General features: G+C 41.5%; 1 protein-coding gene across 1 annotated transcript in view; it reads left to right on the top strand.

Annotated features, from left to right (window-relative positions):
* Window positions 1–17040, top strand: part of Cmya5 (cardiomyopathy associated 5) — a 96600-nt gene extending 79560 nt beyond the window's left edge. The window contains exons 10-13 of the mRNA XM_074077219.1: window positions 7682–7815; window positions 8656–8755; window positions 10891–11064; window positions 15720–17040. Coding sequence (XP_073933320.1) covers window positions 7682–7815; window positions 8656–8755; window positions 10891–11064; window positions 15720–15966 — 655 coding nt within the window. The 3' untranslated portion in view covers window positions 15967–17040. The remainder of the gene's footprint in view (window positions 1–7681; window positions 7816–8655; window positions 8756–10890; window positions 11065–15719) is intronic.
* Window positions 17041–21386: the final 4346 nt, after the last annotated feature.

Below are 21386 nucleotides of genomic sequence, written 5' to 3'. Positions count from 1 at the left end.
AAAAAAACAAACATCCGGGATCTTTCTGCTGGAACTTTTGGCTCACATTCATTTTATGAGGCATTCTAACTTCGGGGACTCCAATGCCCCGTGGTTGTCAGCATTGTGTTTCCATGCCATCATGATGTAATGGTAATGTTTAATTAACCCCGGTTGTCCTAAATCCTCATTTATCAAAGCAAAAATAGCTCTGTTCAAAAATTTTTATTTAACAAGTTTTTTAAAAAGGAAAATTGATGTATAAAGAATTTGCTTCTTAATCCTGGTTTAACCAAATTGTTCATCTTAAACAAAATTCCTATTTTTTTTGGTTAGTTAAGATTTTATAAATAGTTTCAAACTTACTTACTTAGTTGTTGTTATATTTAATGTCACTTATAGTCTCATGTAGTTTTCTGTTTTCTCCTTCCTACCCCTTCTCACTCCAACTCATGTCATGATTATGTTTCCTGAACCTCACTGATCATAAATATTAACTGGGATGCCTGTTAAATATTCAGAAGCATAGGCTTCTTTTAAGAGATCCCAGTTTGGAAGCTGGGCATGGTGGTACATACCTATAATCCCAGCACTTGGGAGGCTGAGACAGGAGGATCTAGAGTTCTTGGCCAGTCCTGGCTATATAGTAAGTTTGAAGCCAGTATGGACTGCACAGTGAGACTTTTTTCACTGACAGAGAGAGAGAGAGAGAGAGAGAGAGAGAGAGAGAAATAGAGAACAAGAGAGAGAGAGAGAATAAGAGAGAGACCAGTTTGGAAGACTTCAGATGGCTAGCCAAGTTGGGAAACTGCTTCCCTTGCTGGTTCCACAGGGCCCAGCAGGTGCTCTGCTCACAGTCCACAGTGAATGGTGTTGACTGACTGGCTGGATGTTGGAGCTGCCAATGTGAGTGCCTGTAAGAGCCAACTGTGTTTTTAAACAATTCATACTTAGCCATCTGTTGTGCACTGCAGTGACAGCACCATCCGCCAGCTGCTTCCAGAGTCATGGCACTGGACTCCTCCATATTGTTTGTCCATAGGCAGCCCTCACTCCCCTGGGAGAAAGCAGGTTTCCATCCAGCTGTTAGATGAGGCAGTTCAGAGAGCAGCTACTTCCCGTAATTGCCAGCCCCTCAAGTTACCAAGCATGTACACATACAAAAGGTAACTCCCTCCCTCCTTCCTTCCTACTTGAGTTAATGAATCAAATTCCTACAGAAGCTACTTTACAATGTTCAAACGAATGTGTACTTTGAGGTTCTGCAAACACATCCAACCAACTCTTAGACTCCTTCCTGAGCTGGTGAAAAAAGCTCTTAAAAGTAAATTATTTCATTAATTTGAACAGATAAAATGTACTTGTGGTACAAATTCAAAAGATTATGGTGAAAATTAATTTCCTTTCTACCTGTACCTCACCTCTGGATTCTCATTCTCAGTTTCTGTGCTGTCTTAATTTTCCTACAGAAGACCTGGTATGACTCTTCATCTACTCATATCAATTGCTTCTAAAAAATGTTCAACTAAACCAAATGTCCATATAAATCTTATTATACATTTTTATGTTTGTCATATTCTTCATGAGATCTTTTGTTTTATCTTCTATCTTTGTTGCATATAAAGACTTTGTGTGCGTACACACACTTGTGTGGAACCACTGACCTCTCTTCCCTGCTGTTGATTTATTTATTGTATTACTTTCATTCCTAGCTAGCTGACTGAATTCTCTTATTTTATAAGAAATTTTTAGCTGATTTTCTAGATAAACAGTCATATCTGTAAATGGTAATAATTTACCTCCTACCTCCCAATTTAGTTTTAACCTCACCTGTCTCTGAATGTTCCAAGTAATTTTCCCCATGAGCATGATGTTCCTAATGATTTATTATTCCCTAAAAATTCTTTTCAGTTCCTACTGAAAGTGACTCTTGCCCCTTATCCATGGCTGGTTACGGCAAACTTCTGTTATTCCTCAAAAACAGTGAAGGATGAAAGGCTGAAGACAGAAAGGGCTTCCTTCCATCATGTAGGCCTCAGCCTTCCAGTGGCTTCCATCCAATGGCTTCTGAAACAGCAGTGGAGGAGTCTGCGGTCTCCTTTACATGGCTGCACTGGGGACTTCTGAGGAGACTGTGGGTCTCTTCTAAGTCGCCTCTCATGTCCTTTGTTGTGCTGCTGGAGAGATGAGCAGTTCAAAGAGTCCTTTGAACACCTGCTGGGCATAGAGCTCCACACAGGCTTTGCTCCCTCAGCAGTCAGCTAATTTGTTGATGCATCAGGGTTTCAAGGCGTTCTTGTCCTCACTGAGTCTCTGGAACTTCCACACATAAAACCATCCCTTCACACTGCGCTATGCACTTGTAGGGAGAATCTCACTCTTATGACCGTTTGAGTCATTTCTTACTGTCTTGAATTTTATTATGACTCTAGACTTCTAGTCAGAGTCACTTGCCTCAGTTACATTATTTACTGGTCTAAAATCCCTTCTTAACTAAGCACCAACTAGCTACTTGCCGCAGTCCCATTTGCTATTTGATTACTTACCTCAGTTTGGGTATTCTGTGAACTTGAATTCTACTGCAAACTAGGCCAAGCTGTTTATAAGTCACTTGGATCCAGTTGCCATTTTGACAAGTCAGAAAGTCATAATCTATGGAAGGGTGCCACTCTTCTGATAGCAAATTCCAAAATTTTCAAAGTTTACATTTGGCTAAAAAGAAGCACTGCTGACATGAAAACTTTGTGCTATCTACATGGAATCAGACAGGATAAATAGATGTGGCCATGTGCCATTGTGTCTGACCTTTTTTCATTTGTTCTTGGTGTGTGAGCTTAAGATGGCAACCTGTGAACAACAGATAGCACTGAGTTTCTGTGACTTTTGTTTTCATGCCTGGTGCTTTGACTTTACAGATTCGGTGAGGACTTTGTGCACCTTTGCTGTAGCTGCATGCCCTGTGTCACACAGTGAAAGCAGGATCTGATCCTGCATTTTGACTTCAGTGCCATGTAAACCTTTATTCTATACTCGAGTATAGAATAAATTAATGATGTATATGGAATTTCCTCCTTGACAGACTTCACAAAACCCAAGAGCAAGACCCTGAAAAACAGCATTCTTGTAAACAACTGCACTGTTACAAAATGGCACCAGTATGTTCTGTCTAGTCTCCAGAGCTTAAACTTCCTCATCTGTACTTGTCACTTCACCTCTAGGCTTCAGGGTACAGGCAGAGACAGGGCCTGGAAACATAAGTGATCAATAAGTACTTATTTAATGAGTGAATGAAGTATAACCACTCTCAGCATGTGCTGGATACGCTTATTGAGACAATAATTTTATTCCTAATTATAGTTAGTGATCATTTGAAACATTTCTTTTATCATGAATTTAAATATGATAAGCAGCACATCTACCCTAGAATAATATTCCAGACACTAGCCAGGAATTTCATTCTCAATCACAGGACATGGTTTTTCATTAATTAGCTGTCAATGGTCATGTGGTTCAATTTTATGCATCCATTCTCAGGGCATCTAAATATAGGGCTCCCTGGAGGGGCCCGTCAGGCGACAGGTTCAGAAATAGCAACCAATATCATCTGAGGAGCTTGCACTGACCTTTTCCACGCACAGGCACTAAAGCGCAGATGCATAGTTCCAGCCTGTTCCCTTCCCACATCCTTCTGAGGACCACACTGTTTTTGTGCCTTTAGACATGGGGCGAGGGTAGGATCATTATCGCATACTTTTTTTTTTTTTTTTTTGCTTTTAATAAATTCTAGGCACCAAGCATGGTGGTACACACCAGCAATCCCGGCACTGAGGAGGCTGAGTCAGGAGGATCTTGAGTTTAAGGTCAGCCTGGGCTACATAGTAAGACCCTGTCTCAAAAAAAACCAAGGATATGACAAATCTACAGCCAGCATTATACTTAACGGAGAAAAACTGAAACCATTCCCTAAAATCAGGAACCAGACAAGGATGCCCACTATCTCCACTCCTATTCAACATAGTACTGGAATTCCTAGCCAGAGCAATTAGGCAAGAAGAAGGAATAAAAGGAATACAAATAGGTAAAGAAACTGTCAAAATATCCCTATTTGCAGACAACATGATCCTATACCTTAAAGACCCAAAAAACTCTACTCAGAAGCTTCTAGACATCATCAATAGCTATAGCAAGGTAGCAGGATATAAAATCAACATAGAAAAATCATTAGCATTTCTATACACTAACAGTGAGCAAACTGAAAAAGAATGTATGAAAACAATTCCAGTTACAATAGCCTCAAAAAAAATCAAATACCTAGGTGTAAACCTAACAAAAGATGTGAAAGACCTCTACAAGGAAAACTATACACTTCTGAAGAAAGAGATTGAGGAAGACTATAGAAAGTGGAGAGCTCTCCCATGCTCATGGATTGGTAGAATCAACATAGTAAAAATGTCGATACTCCCCAAAGTAATCTACATGTTTAATGCAATTCCCATCAAAATTCCAATGACATTCATTAAAGAGATTGAAAAATCTACCATGAAATTTATATGGAAACACGAGAGGCCACAAATAGCCAAGGCAATACTCAGTCAAAAGAACAATGCTGGAGTTATCACAATACCTTACTTCAAACTATATTACAAAGCAATAATGATAAAAACAGCATGGTACTGGCACAAAAACAGACATGAAGACCAGTGGAACAGAATAGAGGACCCAGATATGAAGCCACACAACTATAACCAACTTGTCTTTGACAAAGGAGCTAAAAATATATGATGGAGAAATAGCAGCCTCTTCAAAAAAACTGCTGGGAAAACTGGTTAGCAGCCTGCAAAAAACTGAAACTAGATCCATGTATATCACCCTATACCAATATTAACTCAAAATGGATCAAGGATCTTAATATCAGACCACAAACTCTAAAGTTGATACAGGAAAGAGTAGGAAATACTCTGGAGTTAGTAGGTATAGGTAAGAACTTTCTCAACGAAACCCCAGCAGCACAGCAACTAAGAGATAGCATAGATAAATGGGACCTCATAAAACTAAAAAGCTTCTGTTCATCAAAAGAAATGGTCTCTAAACTGAAGAGAACACCCACAGAGTGGGAGAAAATATTTGCCAATTATACATCAGACAAAGGACTGATAACCAGAATATACAGGGAACTTAAAAAACTAAATTCTCCCAAAACTAATGAACCAATAAAGAAATGGGCAGGGGAACTAAACAGAACTTTCTCAAAAGAAGAAATTCAAATGCCAAAAAACACATGAAAAAATGCTCACCATCTCTAGCAATCAAGGAAATGCAAATTAAAACCACACTAAGATTCCACCTCACCCCTGTTAGAATAGCCATCATCAGCAACACCATGAACAACAGGTGTTGGTGAGGATGCAGGGAAAAAGGAACCCTCTTACACTGCTGGTGGGAATGTAAACTAGTACAACCACTCTGGAAAAAAATTTGGAGGCTACTTAAAAAGTTAGACATTGATCTACCATTTGATCCAGCAATACCACTCTTGGGGATATACCCAAAAGACTGTGACACAGGTTACTCCAGAGGCACCTGCACACCCATGTTTATTGCAGCACTATTCACAATAGCCAAGTTATGGAAACAGCCAAGATGCCTCACCACTGACGAATGGATTAAGAAAATGTGGTATCTATACACAATGGAATTTTATGCAGCCATGAAGAATGAAATGTTATCATTCACTGGTAAATGGATGGAATTGGAGAACATCATTCTGAGTGAGGTCAGCCTGGCCCAAAAGACCAAAAATCGTATGTTCTCCCTCATATGCAGACATTAGATCAAGGGCAAACACAACAAGGGGATTGGACTTTGAGCAAATGATAAAAGCTTTAGCACACAAAGGAGGGGTGAGGATAGGTAAGACACCTAAAAAGTTAGTTAGCATTTGTTGCCCTTAACGCAGAGAAACTAAAGCAGATACCTTAAAAGCAACTGAGGCCAATAGGAAAAGGGGACCAGGAACTAGAGAAAAGGTTAGATCAAAAAGAATTAACCTAGAAGGTAACACACACACACAGGAAATTAATGTGAGTCAACTCCCTGTATAGCTATCCTTATCTCAACCAGCAAAAACCCTTGGTCCTTCCTATTATTGTTTATACTCTCTCTTCAACAAAATTAGAGATAAGGGCAAAATAGTTTCTGCTGGGTATTGAGGGGGTTCGGGGGAGAGGGAGGGGGCAGAGTGGGTGGTAAGGGAGGGGGTGGGGGCGGGGGGGGGAGAAATGACCCAAGCCTTGTATGCACATATGAATAATAAAAAACAAACAAACAAACAAAAAACCAAGGGCTGGGGATCTAACTCAGTGGTAGAGGCCCTGGTTCTGTTCCCAGCACTGAAATCTAAATTAGTATGTTTTCTGAGTTAATGTTACTTTTTTCTTTTTCTGATTCTCCATGTTATTCTCTAAGGCAGGTATTGAGAAGTGAAATAATTCAACAAAAGTACAAATAGCCTCAAAAAAGAAAACAACACTCTGATTCAAATAATGTAGTACATTTATTAATAAGAAAGAAAAAAAGAAAGAGAACAAATAAACAAAAACTCTACACTCCCAAGAATGAACATGAAGGCAAATGTGCTATTTTTCAGTTATTATTATTTTTTATTTTTATTTTTTCCTCTCGTTTGCATTAATTTATATTACATGCTATTGTTTTCATTGAGTGCTCTTCCGCATGCATCTCTCAGGAACTGGAACTCTGCCTCTCTAGCAGCCAGACTAAGAATTCTGTCATTAATAAGAAGTGTAACTTGTAACTCTCCACAGGCCTCTCCAAATGGAGGTGCAAGGAGAAAGGCTTCGGGCCTGCATCGATGCTGTAGATGTCAAGCAGAGTAGAGAGAATACCAGAGAAACACAAAGCTATTGCAGTCAATTGGCGAGTCCAGAGAGCTCCATCTTAGAATCCAGGAAGTCCTTTTGCGTTAAGCAGGTGGACTGCCATGGTGGGCTTGCCAAGCCACTGCCCATTCAGTGCCACTACCAGTACTTTCCTTTTCATTTCAACGGTTGACTTAGGAACAGCAATTTTGAGAGTTTTTTTGCTGGGGGTACAATGAAAGTTCTCTTGCCAGGATTCACTCTGTTTTAAAAGATACTGTCTTCTTTAAAGATTTTCAGTTTCTAAGAACTTTGGTGGCTTTGGCATGCTGGCCATGTACAAAGTCATTACTCACTCTAAGTTTTTTACAATTTGGATCAGCTAATGAGATAATTAGGGTCCCTTGTACTATAAATGGACTTAACATCATCTTAATCCAAATGTGTCAAAAATAAATAAAATAATACATTCTTGGAGATTCATTGACCACAAAATTACTAATCTTTTAACTTTTTTTTTAAAGAAAAGGTTCTGGTTCTTTCCAAAAAGGTTCTGGTTCTTTTCCAGAACCTTTTCTGGAAAAGTACTTACATTCTGGAAGGTACATACTGGACAAAAGCTGACAAAAGTAGAAATGACTCGATAAAGTAATCTTAGTGGACAATGGTCATTTTTCAGAATCTGACTTGTGGAGTCAGTGATCAGAAAAAGGAAGAAAATAAAATTATTTTTGTTAATAAAAGTTGTCCATTCACTGCAGAATTGAGACCCGAGTCATTTAGCACATGGCATTATATTCAGATTATCTCCCCTTTGTATTTAGATCTTTCTCCGGAATTAAAGGACTCCAGCTGAAAGTTAACCTCCAACCCAATGACAATTACTTCTTCTATGTGAGAGCCATCAATGCGTCTGGGACAAGTGAACAGAGCGAAGCTGCCCTCATCTCCACCAGAGGTAAGGTCTCCTTTGTGCACAGCAAGTGACTTCTGGGCATTTTCCATCCTTCCCTTCTACCGTCTAGAGAAGACATCTTAGAGGACAACTTCCTAAAGTTCCCAGCCATTGTCAGCGCTAGGTTTTTGTCACTCGGTACCAAGATTGGTCCAAGGTCAAGATGGTTCTTTTATTTTTCTTGTTCAGAGGTTCTCAAATTTGGCTGCCCTTATCAGCTAGGGTGTTCAAAAGTACCGATGCCCTGGTCCCACTGCTGGAGAAATGGACTTAATTGATTCAGAGATGGCCTAGAACATTTGTGGTTTCAGAAATCTTCCCAGAAGCAAGAGGGTAGTGGGGGAGAGGGAGGGGGCAGGGGTAGGGGGAGAAATGACCCAAACATTGTATGCACATGTGAATAAACGAAAAAAAATGTGGAAAAAAAGAAAAAGAAATCTTCCAAGATTTGTGTTTCACTCCCAGTGTGTATGTGTGTATATGTGTGTGTGTGTATATGTGTGTGTGTAACCTACATAGGGTAGTCAAGGTAGTCAAGCACTTTTCTACAGTGCCAGGGAGAGGTGACTGACCAGGCGGGAACATTCACTAAGGCCTTCTCATGAGTGAAATTTTCAGCTTTGGATCTGAAAACACTGAGTTAGGATTTTGATGTTAGGGGAAAGAGAGACCAGGGTCTCAAATGTGGTTTTGGCCTGACATTTGACCTTGTGGCAATGTTATCATCTTGTTTTCTTTTGTAGTACTGGGATTTAAACTCAGGGTCTTGCCCTTGCTAGGCAGGCGCTCTGCCACTTAAGTCGTGCCCTCAACCCCATCATCTTATCTCCTTAATGACCCTAGGAACCAGATTTCTCTTGTTGAGAGAAACAGCTCATCCTGCTCTACAAATTTCCTCAAATGGGACAGTGATCAGCTTCGCTGAGAGGAGACGGCTAACCGAGTAAGTAGAAGAAGGCGGGTGGGGTGAGGCTCAGCCGTGGAGGATTAGCGCCGTCATTTCAGTGTGGCCTCACCTGAACTTTTTCTGGGTTTGAGGAACATGAATATGGTTCAGTGTGAGGTGGGAAATGGCAGGGAGTGTTCACAACTTGGAGCAAGTGCCAATATTTTTGTTGGGCATTTAAGCATAGATGGTTTTATTTAAAACACTGACTATTTAAAGGTATTATCTCTGGTTCAATGAAAAAGAGTCCAGTGAAAATTATGTTATTTTTAGTGGCAAACCAAGTATCATCCACTTTATTAGGAGTAGAGGAGAAGGACATTTTGATGAGTTCTTAGTTCTGGCCACAGAACCTTGACCCCCCCCCAGTAGCCCCTAAAAAGAAACATCAAAGAAAAGAATAACCAAAAGCTAAGCACGGGTGAGGAGACTGCCCTGCAATTCGCCTCTACCCTCTCAAGGTTATTTTGAGGGTCAAGATGGCCAAAGCAGGGAAAAGTATGTGAAAATCTTTTGAAACACACGTGGCAAAGGTGCTGATATCCCCAGGTGTTGGCTGACACCTGGAACTCACAGTAAAGTTGCTCAGCCAGAGCCTGGTGACTGGCCCTGTTTTCCCCTCCAGGTGTTCCTCACCTGTCTGTGATTCCGCTCAGGTGCTACCTGCTTTCTGGAAATGGCCAGGCTTTCTCTGGGTCCTGGAGTCTGAATCTATGTAAAAGGACTCCAGCCACTCAGTCATGACTAACCACTGAGCAGCACCCTGTCTTAGGCATCTTTGAATCCCCAGAATCCACCATGGGCCCTGGAACATTGTAGGTGCTAAAAATACACTCATGAGTAGATGCAGGGGGAAAAAAATTAAGAAATTGATTGGATCTTTCTGTCTTTTTGGATTTCTCAATCATCAGAAAGAAAAGAAGTAGATTGGAGGTTGGCAAGAGTTCACAGATAATAACTGATGAAAAGTGTAATGTATTTTTATAGAATTTTGTTTATTTATTATGAACCTGAAAATTAGCTCATAAATATCAGACGGCCGGGCTCTGCTCCAGGGAGTGAGGGCTTGTCAGTAGGCACCTCTCGAAAATGAGGTTGTTGAGGAAGTAGGCACCTCTCGAAAATGAGGAAGTGAAATACATTCCTATGCATTAATCATTTTCTAGTCTGTTAAAGAGGAGAGGGGGAGAAGGACTGACTGAATATTAACACTGATGAAATTAAAAATGCCTCCTTGCTGTCTCAGCCATTTCCAAACAAAATTGAGCAATTTGTGCAAACAAGGTCACCCATCAGCAGTTGAAGTGTCTTGGTCCATTTCACAGTGTCTCTTGTAAAAACACCTGAGGTGAAGCAAAGAGTGGCCTTCAACCAACCTTTCAGGGGCACTTCCTCCAATCCAGAGAGGTCACAGGCAGGAAGTCTGTGGCCCACAGCTTCTATTAAGTCCCAATCAGATCCAGTCCTTTCTACACTCTTTTCTGCCTGCTCTGCTTTGCCCACTGCCATGCCGTTTATGAGCTGAACTTTATTGGATTGCTTTGCCCAGGAAGGTCAGCAGTCATTGGAATTCACAAAGAACAGTGAAGGCTGGGGATGGTGATACATACTTGTCATCCTGGCATTTGAGAGGCTGTGCAGGAGGATTGTGAGTTCAAGGTCAGCCTAGGCTACATAGTGAGATCCTATAGCAAAAAAAAAAAAAGTTTTTTGGAGAGTACTTTTATTGCAACTTTTGGAGAAAAACTTTGTACGTCATATTCTCTCCCTGGCTCTTTTTATTTATTCCCTCTCCCTGAAAGCAGAGGTTGTGCCATTTCTTTCTTTCCTACCATTATTCTAGTGATTTCCTGGTCCCCAGTTCCTCTAAGAGATGCAACATGCCACGTGTGTGTGCTGTATGAGGCAGTGGAATATGTCAACTGTATGGTGAGGGTTTGGAGAATGCTGGGGCATTCCCCAGTCTGGCCATGGCTAGGAGCACAAAGAACAGATAATCTCTTTAGTTAGATTCTAGCAGTTTCCAAAGATAGGATGCTGCCTAAAGAGTATGTGAGCCATGAATGTGGGTGCTCCTGGGATGAAGGCTGGTGGCTCCTATGCCATGCTAACCAGATCAACTTTGTCTGCAGAATCCCCTCAGTGCTGGGTGAGGTGCTGCCTGCCTGCGGCCAGCATTACTGGGAAACCACAGTCACAGAGTGCCCAGCATATCGACTTGGCATCTGCTCCAGCTCGGCCATGAGGGCTGGTGCCCTGGGACAAGGGGAAACTTCATGGTACATGCACTGCTCTGCCCCACAGAGGTAAGTTGGAGCCTGCATCTCCTCACCTAATCACAGGGTCACACAGAGAGGATAGGCCTGGGGCTCTGAGGGACCTTGCAGGGAACATCCCACTTCCCTGCCCAAGTTCTGAGCCAACTGAGAAAGGCAAGCCAAATATATGGAGAGTAAACTATGAATACTAAGGAAGCTAGTATTAGAAAATGTGGCTCATACCAGAGGACAAGAGGGTTTCTTGTACTGCCTGAATCCTGGCCCGGCCAGCCTCGACAGAATTGGTCTGTGGAAGGTCAGTTAGCTCATGACCAAGAGAAACGAAAGAGTCACCCCAGGGTGGAGAGAAACCATAAGGGTTATGTTCATAGGGCTCTTTTTACAGAGAAGAATCAACAGGAATGAGAAAGAGGTTTATAAATAAAGTTTCATTGGAACGCAGTCATCCTCATTTGTTTATGTATTATCTATGGCAACTTGTGTACTACAATGTCAGACTTGACAGAGCCTGATTGATTCTCAAATCCTAAGATATTTACTATCTGTCCTTTTATAGAAAAGTTTACGCTGGGCAAAGACAGGAGGATTGTGAGTTCAAGGCCAGCCTGGGCAAAGTTAATGAGACTCTATTTCAAAGACAAAATATAAACAAAAGAACTGGGGGCATAGTTCAAATAGCAGAGCATTCCCCTGGCATGCCAAGGTCCTGGGTTCAAAAAGAAAACATTTGTCAACCCCTGACCAATATGAAAAGTTACTGTGTTAATCTCAGAAAGATCAGGTAAGTCTGTTGTGATCTGAATAGAAAGCTCTCTGGACAGGGATCCAGAAACCTGATTTTAGTGCTGCTCTAGCCATAAGTAGATTCCTGTTGGTTACTCACAGTAAGTTGGTTAACCCTTTGAGCATACTGTATCTACTTCATCTTTCTCAGAACCAGACAGTATGTTTGGCCTGCTACCGTTTGGGTTTGTGAGGATCACATGAAATCAGGTACCGGGAAGAGCTTTCACATTATAAAGGATCACACAAAAGGAGGTATTCAAATGGAAGGTTTTAAAAAGGAAGCCTTCAGCACTCACAAGCCCCCAGGAAAGGCCCACAGACTGGGATTCTGCTTATCTTTGGCTACACATTTTCCCTGCGTTCTCCTTGACAGTTTGATTCTCAGAGGTGGTTTGTAAGGACACCATCCTCAACCGCTATTTAAGGTCACATTTCCTCGAGTCAGAGCAATTATGATTAATTGATATTCAGTGGGGTGCAATGCTTAAGAACTCAGCCCCTGCCCAGAGTTTAAAATCGGTCAAAGCCAGAGTTTACAATTAATAGAGTTGGAGGCAAAACTAAGTATTAATTTCATGAAAACATCCTTGGACATTTGAACCCTTTTTTTTTTCCTTTTTCTTTTATTATTCATATGTGCATACAAGGCTTGGTTCATTTCTCCCCCCTGCCCCCACCCCCTCCCTTACCACCCACTACATTTGAACCCTTAAAGACTCAAACTAAAGTCTAACCTCTAAGGACAAATTTCTAGAATATAAAATAGCATTTTATATGTCCTTGACAAGTTCAACTACAACCTTGTCCTTGGCTCTTTCAGGCCTTGGATGGGATTCTGGGAGGAAGAAGATACTCACCTCTGTGGTCAAAGCACAGACAGGCCAGTCTCAAGGGCCTTTAGTTTACATGGAGTGCCAATGGCTCCACAGGGGGCACCCATGACCTTTAGGTTGAGAGAACAGCTGCAACAGACTCCCTATATCTCTCACCTTTTCTAGTTTAATAATTTTAATTCAAGATGTATTATTCTCAATTAAACCTGAGCTTTGAGATGCCACAATTGTAAAGCAGAAGTAAGATAGCCTCAGAAGCCTCCACAGATTCTCTTCTGTCATTCCTGACTTCACCATCCTAGTCCATGGCCCCTTCCCCTCCTTTACTGGTATCTCCACAGCCACCCTGCCTGTACCCTCACTGCTACTCTCTACCCACTCAAAGCTGTCCCACTTGTCACAACTGGAAAAGATTTCTGAACATCATTTTCATCATATCCCTCCCTTTTCTGCTAAAAAACCTACAAATATCTACACTCATGTCAGAACTCAGATGGAGCCACAGTGAAGAGGGGGATCTGGATAGAATGTGACCAGATTGGGGATGAGAAGCCCAGAGATCCCCATTCTTGAAAGGGGTCTGGGCTACAGTGTATTCAAGGTGCTGGGGCCCCAGAACAGGCCATTCCAGGTCACCCAGGTTTTCAGTGTCAGGCCTCCAAATGATCCTGGTTTAAACAGGGACCAGTAGTCCCAAAGAAGGATAGGCAAAAGCTAGGATTAGGTTAGGCCCCAGGCAAATAGGCTCAGAGTTCAAGTGAGTGGAGTGAATTAGCCAGCTTTCTGTCACTGTAACAAAATACCTAAGAGAATCAACTTAAAAGGAGGAATGGTTTATGGTTCATAGTTTCAGTCCATGGTCATTTGGCCTGGTTGCTTTTGGCCTATGTTAGTACAGAACATCATGGTGGTGGAAAAACATGGCAGAGAAAAACTGTTCACCTCATGGAGGCTGAAGAGAGAGTGGCAAAGGTCACAATATCTCCTTCAAGGCCACAGCCCCAATGACCTAAGCTTACTTCCACTAAACCCCACCTTCCAAAGATTCATTCACCTCCATAGCACCACAAGCTGGTGACTAAACCTTTAGCATATGGGCCTTGGGCAGATCAAGGTCCTTGATCATTGCATGTGTCTCCCTGAAGTTCAAACCATAACATAGAGGAATTGGTGTGCTTAGTAGGAAACAGAGGCAGAAGCAGGGCCAGGCAGATTCCAGGTCCTGTGGATCTGGTGAAATCAAGGCTTTGAGGGTTGTTTTACCCTTTTGGCCTTGTGGTGGGGATTGACTTGGGCCTGACCAATGCTCAGCCTTCTGGGACTAGGGACTTTGCAAGAAGGAGAAGGGAATTAGCTCATTTGGGTATTCAGAACCTGCTTGACCTGGATTGTACAATAGTGCATTTTGCAATAATAGAGAGGCTGTTAAATGCTTAACTATGGCTAGTGGGACTGAAAATCTGAATTTTTTGTATTTAAATTTTTTAACTAATTTTAATTTAAGTGGCTACATGTGGCTAATGACTGCCATACTTGACAGGGCAGGTCTAGAGCCTTGCCCCAACTCCTTGTCTATGCAATATCCTAAAAGCCACTCCTGCTGCCTCTCTGCTAGGATCTCTTCTTCCTCCATTCCTGCCCATTCTTGCTGAATGAGCGAGCTTGTCTGCCCCCCCACCCCCCCACCCAGAGCCTTCTGTAAGATCCCCAGACCAGATTGCTGCTACCTGTCCTTGCCACCTGAGATGCTGGTCTACACTCTGGGTTCCAGAACTTCATAATGTCTGTCATCTCTCTCACTAGCAAGGTTTCAAAGAAGCCCTGGATCAGTGCATGCATCTTGCTGAGCTCCCTGTCTTCCCAAACCTCTGCCTTTCTGTGGGAGCTTCTCTCTGCAGAGAAGCTGCCCACTTGCCATCCCCTAAATACTTGCCCTTGAGCTTCTGGGCCTAAGGCAGACATCACAGGCCTAATGGTCCTTGGCCCCCTCTGCCTCCCACTTACCTGCATCCCAAAACTGCCCTGTATTGCTTTGTTCTTGCCACACACAGACCTCCCCTACCCACAGTCCTTTTTTTCATCTCTTTCCTCTCCTTCGTCTCTCCTTTCTTCTGTTCTCCTGTGTTCAAGGCCTATCTTTCAGTTTCTAAGCCTCGTAGGAGCTTAGAACTTGTGTCACTTTTTTTGAATGGGGCAATTCAGCTTTTTTCCTGGTCAGCAGTTTCTCCCTCCCTTTCTGGGCTTGAAGAGTGCATTAAATGAGTCGAGTAAACACTTGAACAGGATGTGCTATACTGTGGGGTCTTAGCCTTTGTCCTGTTTCAGTCAGCAACAGTGTTTTCCTGCCTGTACTATACAGTATGGCTTCCCAGAGAGGTCTATAGTCCTTCGTGTCCTCCAGAGTGCCCAGGGACTTACCAGATACATAAATATGCCCATGGAGCACTTATTGGATTCGACTTATTTGAATTGAAGAGAGAAATTAAAGACAGCCTTGTCTGGCTATGAAGCTGCCAAAAACATGGAGAATATGAAAGAGAAAGGTCAGGTTGGGGCAGGGGGAGTGTTTATAAAACATGGAGTTAAAATAGTATCATTCTTACACTTCATAAAGGCCCTTATGTAAGTTACCTATAAATTTTTAAAGCTGTAAAGTTAATACATTGTATGGAAGGCGAACCTGCAATACTTTAAAAAATACATGGCAGCCTCAAAGGAGTCTTATTCAAAAGAATGACACACCACGAGTGTGGCAGTTAAAACACGTGGGCAGCTGGAAAAGAATTAGAATGTTGAGAAAAATCACAAGGGAGGCATATGTTGGTTATTCTGGGATGCCTCTTAATGCAGAGGGAGCAAAATTATTAAGCATGGGGTGAGCTATGCATTTCAGTATCTAGGAGGAATCTTGTTAAAGTATTTGGGACAACATTATCACTTACTCATTATCGTGAGTTGAAGTAAGAACTGAAAAATTGGTTATTTCCAAGTGACTTTCCTTATCAAATTCTACAAGAGTTCCACAGTTTTTTGTTTTTAATTTCATATTCTGTTTCATTTCAGATACACATTTTTCTACAGTGGTATTGTGAGCGATGTACACGTGACTGAGCATCCCAGCAGAGTGGGCATTCTTCTGGACTATAACAACCAGAGACTTCTATTTATAAATGCGGAGAGTGGACAGTTACTCTTCATTGTGAGGCACCGGTTTAATGAGGGTGTTCACCCTGCCTTTGCCCTGGAGAAACCTGGAAAGTGTACTTTGCACCTGGGACTAGAGCCCCCGGATTCTGTACGCCACAAGTGATCCTTGGCTTTCAGAGTTTGCAAGAGAAAGAATTCAAAGTTTGGGGAGAGGGTTGTGTTGTTCTTTTTCTTGGGTGCTATATATTATTAAAAAAATCTCCCACACATTCACACTAATGACAGCTACATGCACAGCAATCAGCACGTGAGCAAAACCAAGAACACCTTGACTCTATAGAGCAGTGTGTCAGTAAAGAGGATGAAAAAACAAAAGGACATACCCTTGATGTGGGAACCCAAATAATCAAATGGACTTCCACTTGTTTTATTGCTAAAAGAAATCCTCTGATGAACAGGTTGGAATGAAGGGAAGGTAGTGCTAGTGATAGGTCTCCTCTGACAAACAGACAGACTTTTTGCCCAAGAAAATGTCACCACCTCACTTCACTGAAAGATGATGAATCCTAATCATTAGAGAACATGTTTTAGCTGATCTAAATTTATAATGAACTCTTTTGTAATGATGTATACTGTAGAATGTGAGTCTCATTTCCCTGAAAATTTAAGTGTAGAAAAGTGCATTAGAAATTTCCATTTTGTTAAATAAATGGCTAGAGTCTTATAAAAGAAAGCATTCTGTGTGAACTTACTGCAGATAACTTACCAGTATGATGTCTTTGAACCAGGACATACTGCAAAGAAAACAACCATTATATTTGAGTGGGTTGTGCCACTATTTGATTTTCATGTGAGAATTTTACATACATATATTTTAAAATTGAAGTATTCTCAGTCCATAGAGCCCATACAGTTGACTGTAAAGTCACCTACCAGAAGCCGGGAATATCTTTTTTTTAACTAAAAGAAGTGGTTGGTTATGTTTAGATATTATATTGAAATTTACCAAAATCTACCTAAAGTATGTGTTGATAAATTTTCACAAAAGATGATTGCTTTTGTTCTCCCTAATATAAATCCTTTGATCATATTTATAGTTTTTTATATTATGAATCCAGTTACTTTCTTGGAGAAATAACATCTGATTTTTTGGATGTTATTCTAAAATCTGTTGTTTAATAGCTAGAAAATCCAACCTGGATCTGAACCTGCATAATAAAGCCCTTGGAAACCTTCACCACCTTGTCTTGAAATTAGAGCAGTTGTTGGCAAGATGGATTCTTTGAGACACTCCAGGCATACCTTGCTGCTTTGTGGAGAACATTATCTTCATTTTTTCAAGGCTTGAAAGTGTTATCCTCAAGTTCCTATTGGTTAGCCACCCTGGTCAGTAACTACTTTTTTAAGGAGGGGATGAAATGTAATTAAGGAATCACATGAATTTTAGAATTTGTCTCAGTTTGGGTTCCCCCAAAAGCAGACCTAAGCCTTAGTGCTGGCTGTTTCTATAGGAAGTGGTTCCAGGAACAGCACTTGAGGAAGTGGGGAGAGTGAGAGGAATGAGAGACACCAATAAACCTCTTATTTTATTAGTGGGTTATTACTTCTGTGGGTAACTGAGGCTCACTAGTGCCAGGGTGGGGGGCCCAGTGGAAACCACATGGAACATGGCAGAGGCACGAACCTCAATGGATACAGGGATTCCTGGAGGGTCATTAAATTCCCACTCCCACTCCCCAACTTCCCAAGCTGCCTTACCTGCCAGCTCTCCTAGTCTGGAGAGGGCCTGGGAGAGAGTTAATGAGAAGCACAGGCACTGGTCCCGGGACCTGTTTGCTGGAGCAAACAGGCAAGGCAGACACATGGGCCATCATGTTAGAAGCAGCTTGGGTAGAAGGAAGAAAATCACTATCATGAGAAGAACTAGGCTTGAATCTTTGTGGAGCCCTTACTGGATGACCACTTTAGGTGGCTTGGATTCTGTAGTTGTGCTCTCAATTACCTTTTCCTCAAGGTATCATATAAAATGATAGAGCATTTTGTAGTGTATGAAATGTCATGACAAGGGACCACAGAACACCTTTAAGTCCAACTCTCCACACATCCCCAGTGAGCAATGACCCTCCTCTCTCCACTCTGAGGCAAGAGGATGGTGGTGGACAGGTTGCTGGGTCCTGAGAGTCACTCTCTGGCTGCCTCTGTCTGTGGAGTGATGGTGAATTTTTTTTTTTTTGTCCTCAGGGGATTATTGCAATGCAGACAAGACGGGCAAGTTAAGGCAGTTTCCTCAGGGGTCAAGCAACTCTTTCTCCCCGGCCTTGTCTGATTCCCATTTTCCCCTTCCTTTTGTCCTTCTTCTCCATACAACACACATCAGCAAATGTGGGTCAAAATTGTTCCTCTGGAAATCTCTCGGTGTTTATTGGTTTAATAACATGTCCTGTCATGCATTATCTCTTTGAATCTTCTTCAGAATCTTGCACAGTAAAAACAGTTGCCATTTTATAGATGAGGAAACTTGTTTCAGAGCAGTTAAATAACTTCGTCATAGTTACAGTCGGCCAGGGGCAGAGCGTGGATTCAATGTAGCTCAAATTCTGAGCTAAGAATAAAATGATTATGTTTTATCTCACTTTTTATTGTAGAACATTTTCCCAGTATATGTGGTGTGTGAGAGTTACATGTGTGTGCATACACACATATACACATATGTATGTATAGGTACATGTTTGTACATTCTCTTCCTCTTGAATGGACTTCCTTCCTAAGCCTGTGTTATTGGTGGTTGTCATAACTCCTGGCTGACATGGAGTTACTTTCATTCTTTCTTCAAACCAGTGACCTTAATTCACTTATTCCCAGCATGATTTATACTTGGCAGTTTGAGAATCAAAAGAATCCGTAGCATTCTATTTGTGGACAAAAGACTTTGCACATGTAAAACCACAATGCTCCTTCTAAAAAGTATGGAGTCTTAAGTAAGGAGTTTGTAAGAGAAAGAAAATTGAGATTCTTCCCCATCTCTTTGCACACACACTTGGCAATCTTGGGCGGACATATTCTTTGTCAAAATTAAAATGTCCTTCTAAGGGAACAGACTAGAACACCTTTCTGTTGTTTTTCTGGAGACACTTCCTTGAAGCCCCTACAGAACTAAGGTATTGTACTTCTCTCTCCTTCCCTTTACAAACAACATTAACACTTTAAGGCTCAAACACCAACACTCTGAAATCCCTTCTCATCCCCATTTTTGCATTATTACCTATGAATCATCTCATGGCCAATTGCCAAAGACACCCAGAGGCCTCAAACAGTTTATACTCCCATGAGAGCCCAGCCACAGGTATGGGAGACAATACAGCCCTACAGAAGAAAGACAGGCATTGCAAGGAGTCCTGAAAGTTCAAGTGCAAACTTTGTCCTCCCACTGTTGGTTTGTACAGTATGCATGACTCCAGGTCTCAAACCACCACCAGTGTGTGGGCGAAGAACCTTGGTACCAGGGAGCGTGAATTTGTTCCTGGATGGTGATGGTTGTTAGCCTCATACTCATGTAGGCACTTTCAATATGACTAGCTCCAACCTTTGAAACACACCTCCCTACCTCCACAGGCTCCACCAAACCAAGTGCAAACCATAAAGCCAGTGATTACTAAGTGATGCCAACAGGCCTATCTTGCTCTGAAACAAGGTTATAGAATGTCGTTTGTTTTCAGGTACTAGGGTCCATGGCATTGTCCACGGTTAGTAACTCTGCAGATGCATTTGTTCAGTTAAGATCAGCTGAAATTAACTGATATTGGGCATTTATGGTCCTGCAGTCCTGAGCCCAATTGCTGAGGGATATTGCTGAGGGGCTCTTACTTATTAGTAAGAGCCAAGTGACTCTGCTTTGCTCATAGCCATTCCTTTCATGTCCCTGGTTTGCTCACTCACAGGGCTAGGGAGCCAGGCTCAGGAGGGATGGCATATTTTGAGCCATTTTTAGAGCAGAAGATCAACACCTCTCACTGTTATTATTGACCTTAAAATGTATGTGGCTGTGCTCCCTCTTCTGTGTGCTCCTGTTTTATCTTAAGTGAATGCCCTCTCCATGCTGAGTCTATTTTTCTAATTAATGCCAGTATTTTCAGATTCCCAAGTAATACATGAATTTAAGAATAGGTTGAGAATCACTGGAGGATGAAGAATGTTTAACTTGGAACAAACAAAAGTTAGGTAAGAACATAAGTCTTTCAAAATTTGAAGAGCTGATATGGAAGGAATTAGGCCTATTTTGATTTTTCTACTAGGATCAGTAAAAGTCCTATCAGTGGGTAGAAGTTGAGGAATTTGGCTCAAGAGAAGGAAGAATACCCCATCAGGAAGGGACATACTGCTTAGCAGGTACTGGACACTAAGAGTTAGACAGAATGTGCAACTGTCTGGAATACCAAAGAGAAGATTTCTGCTTTGAGTTCTAGAATGATGGTTTGTTTGTTTTTAGGTTTTTTTTTTTTTGGTAGTCCTGGAGTTTGAACTCAGGGCCTCATGCTGGGCAGGTGATCTGCTACTTGGGTCACATCTCTAGCCCTAGAATCACGGTTTTTAAACTGTTTTCCTGGGCTACTAGCATTCCACAGAAGTGCCTGAGGACCAATATGGTATCCAAAGGGAAGGCCAAGTGAGCATAAATTCAAACTCCTATCCCATTTCACCATGGTAGCTCACTATTTATGTTTTGCATGTTGGGTTTCATCTAACAATTCATTTGATGAAAAGGTTTCTGTGGTTAAATAACGTCTAAAAACTTCATCTGAACATTGTGACCCAGGGTAGCCCAACAGGCTCTAATTCCTCCATTCCTTCAGAGTTCCCTTTCCTTTACTATGCAAATACTGATAAAATATTGATTGTAAGAAATTCTGTTTTCTATCTCAAATTTCTAGAATTTCTATAGATGATTACATTTTTCTCTGATTTCTTACTTCCACATAAAACATGGACACATGCTTGCTGGGTTCCCCACAACAGCACAAACATGAGGCTGACATTGCTAGTGGTTGACATAGTCTTTGTTGAAGACTTGGGGCTAATAAGGGGCATTTTTTCAAAGATCATGAAACATAAAGCTGAGTGTGAAAAATCCAACTTTGGAGGAGCCCCTTCTGATCTTGCCTTCAGCTCTGTCTTCCTGCAGCATTGAACAGACTAACCTCTGTGTTTTACTTTATTCTTTACATTTCTAGCTTTTGCTCAGACTTTGGTCTTTCAGATTAGACAGTGGGACCAGAAAACATCAAAATTAAAAAAAAAAACTCTCTTACTAGGCTAGACATCTTTTATAACAGTCTGAGAGCAAAATTTTGCCCTCCTTATTTCTGCCTCTTTTATCCTATGCAGGCTCTAGGCCTCTCTTTGCAGAACTAAAAAGTACATTAAAGTGACTCAAATCAAAGAATATTCTTTTCTCCAAGATGAATTCAGCCATTACCTCCTAGAATGGTTTTAGAATCCCTTTCGCATCCCCCACTTAGTGTGGTTTTCCATAGAACTATTTAATGCTTGAAAATCCTTTATTGGCCCCAGAGGACTTCCTAGACT

This window comes from Castor canadensis, chromosome 6, assembly GCF_047511655.1.
Source record: "Castor canadensis chromosome 6, mCasCan1.hap1v2, whole genome shotgun sequence".
NCBI classification, from domain to species: domain Eukaryota; kingdom Metazoa; phylum Chordata; class Mammalia; order Rodentia; family Castoridae; genus Castor; species Castor canadensis.
Note: the sequence above shows the minus strand (reverse complement) of the source record. Positions and strands in the feature narration are given on the sequence as shown.